Source organism: Pteropus vampyrus, unplaced genomic scaffold (genome assembly GCF_000151845.1).
Source record: "Pteropus vampyrus isolate Shadow unplaced genomic scaffold, Pvam_2.0 Scaffold193, whole genome shotgun sequence".
Taxonomy (NCBI): domain Eukaryota; kingdom Metazoa; phylum Chordata; class Mammalia; order Chiroptera; family Pteropodidae; genus Pteropus; species Pteropus vampyrus.
The window spans coordinates 2,143,211-2,145,185 of NW_011888974.1; the positions used below are offsets into that span (position 1 = coordinate 2,143,211).

The 1,975-nt window shown below is 58.5% G+C and overlaps 1 protein-coding gene across 1 annotated transcript; it reads left to right on the forward strand.

The window, feature by feature from the left end:
* Window positions 1-3: 3 nt before the first annotated feature.
* On the forward strand, window positions 4-1,969 carry LOC105299704 (uroplakin-3b-like protein 1; the record flags this gene model as incomplete). Its single annotated transcript, XM_023537496.1, has 3 exons — window positions 4-74; window positions 637-713; window positions 968-1,969. Coding segments are annotated over 3 exons (273 nt in total), but the record flags the coding sequence as incomplete, so codon positions are not given.
* Between the last annotated feature and the right edge of the window lie 6 nt (window positions 1,970-1,975).

Here is a 1,975-nt window from a genome sequence, read left to right on the forward strand (position 1 = left end):
GTCGGCAATGACACCAGCTGCTCCCCAACGACAAGGGGCTGCAACCACCCACTGCCAGGCCCAGGCCCCTACAGGTGAGCAACTCTGCTGGGTCCCGCTATGGGAGATGTGCTGCTGCCTGTGCTCAAACCTGAGTCTACGGCAGCTCACAACTAGGTGACTGGGTCTCCCGCTCTAGTTCCACCAAAGGGAGGAGGTCTGAGTGAATTCTCCCAACTTTCTTGTGCAGAGAGCCTCTGACTCAAGCCCCTGCCCCTATGGGCCATTTGGATCCCACGGGTGGTGTCTCCCCATCCAGGGAGGGCTTGCCCCAGGGAGGTCGGCTCCCTGACCATCTCACTCAGGGGTTCATTCACTGATGTTCAGTGCTGGGGGATCTAGTCCACTCACATTTCCTAGGTGAGGACAGTGGAGTCCCAGAAACGGTGACACACCCAAGGCCACACAGCTGGGAAGTGTCACAGCACAGATTGGAGCCCCTTCAGGTGGGCTCCAAGACTATGCCCTGAGCCCCAGTCCCTGCTCCCCGATCCGTCAGGCCCTGGGAATCAAGGGGACAGACTGACAGGCAAGAGGGCCCAAGGGGTCAGAACCTGGGGACCCCTACTCCTTGTGTTGGTTGGGTTCCCTGTTCAGAGTGAAGTTCCTGGTGATGAGTGATAGAGGATCCGTGGCTGAGACAGAGTGGTCCAGTGAGACCCATCTGAAGCAAGGTATGAGGCCAGATGAGCAGGTTACATACCAGGGCTGGAGGCATGGGGGGCTCCTGAGGACTGGGGGTGGGCCAGTCCCTGTCAATCAGAGCCATCGTTTCCATCCTGTTGTCTGTAAGGCCCCCTCCCCCAGCCAAGTAGGGAGTGGGGGTTCTGGAGGCTGTTCTAGGTCCCCCTTCTCGGGTCAGATCAGACTTCTTTCCTTCCTGCATGGCCTGCCCCGGCTGCCTGTGGGTCCCCCTCACGACACTCAGCTGTGGCACTCCAGGCTACCCCAGGGCCCCAGGGTGCAGGTACCATAGTCATCATTGCCATTCTGTCGGTCCTGCTGACCGTCCTCCTCACTGCCCTCCTCACCCTGCTCATCTACACCTGGTAAGTGGGCAGGACCGATACTGCCTGGGCCCCTGGGAGGGGTGAGGTCCCTGACCTGGACCGCCTTTATCCCCTTCTTCCTCCCTCACTTCTTCAGCAGCAGCCCCCGGCCCAGGACCCTAGCCCAGCTCTCCCTTGCTAGCCATGCTGGAGTGGTTTTCCCTGAAGGCCAGACAAGGGTACAATTACCCGGCAAGGGACTCCTAAGGTTCCAGAGCCTCTTAATCTCTCCCTCACTTGTCCCTCTGCCTGCAACCTGCCAACAACTTCTGAGCAGGCACTATCGTTCCCTGGTGGCAGCATCTGGAATCGCAGGTGGGGTAAACAGCAGGCTCACCTCCTGGGAGTTCCCTGGGAGGAGGTGAATTGCTTTTAGGCCAAGCGCTGAGCTTTGCCTCAAGACTTTCATTCAGAGCTCAGATGTCAGGCCCTGGTGTCCACAAGGCCACCTAGAGGAAAAGGGGAACTTGTTTCCCTGGGTAGAATTTGGGGAGGAGGGAGACGGAGAGGTGCTGAGGCAGGTGGGTTTCAGGCGGCCAAGCAAGGGGTGAGTGCTTGATTCTCAGCTGAGGAAATGGCTGTATCCTGAAGGCCAGAGGGAGCCAGTGTGGGGGGGGTGGGGTTTGATTAGGAGAGACAAGCAGATAATGTTTTAGAGTCATCCTGGGGTGTGGTGAGTGGAAGAGGGGGCTGGGTGACGGCAAAGGGCAGGGAGGAGGGACTGGCTTTGTGAGGTTTCGAGAAATAGCCTGGTTCCCTTTGGTTAATCTAGCCTGGCCAGTGGAGCCTCAATTTCTCCAGTGCTCCTACACCTCTAGGCAATAGCTGGGGTCCTTCGATCAGGCCCTGTGTACATCATTCTCCCTCTCTCCTCCCCATCTCCCACC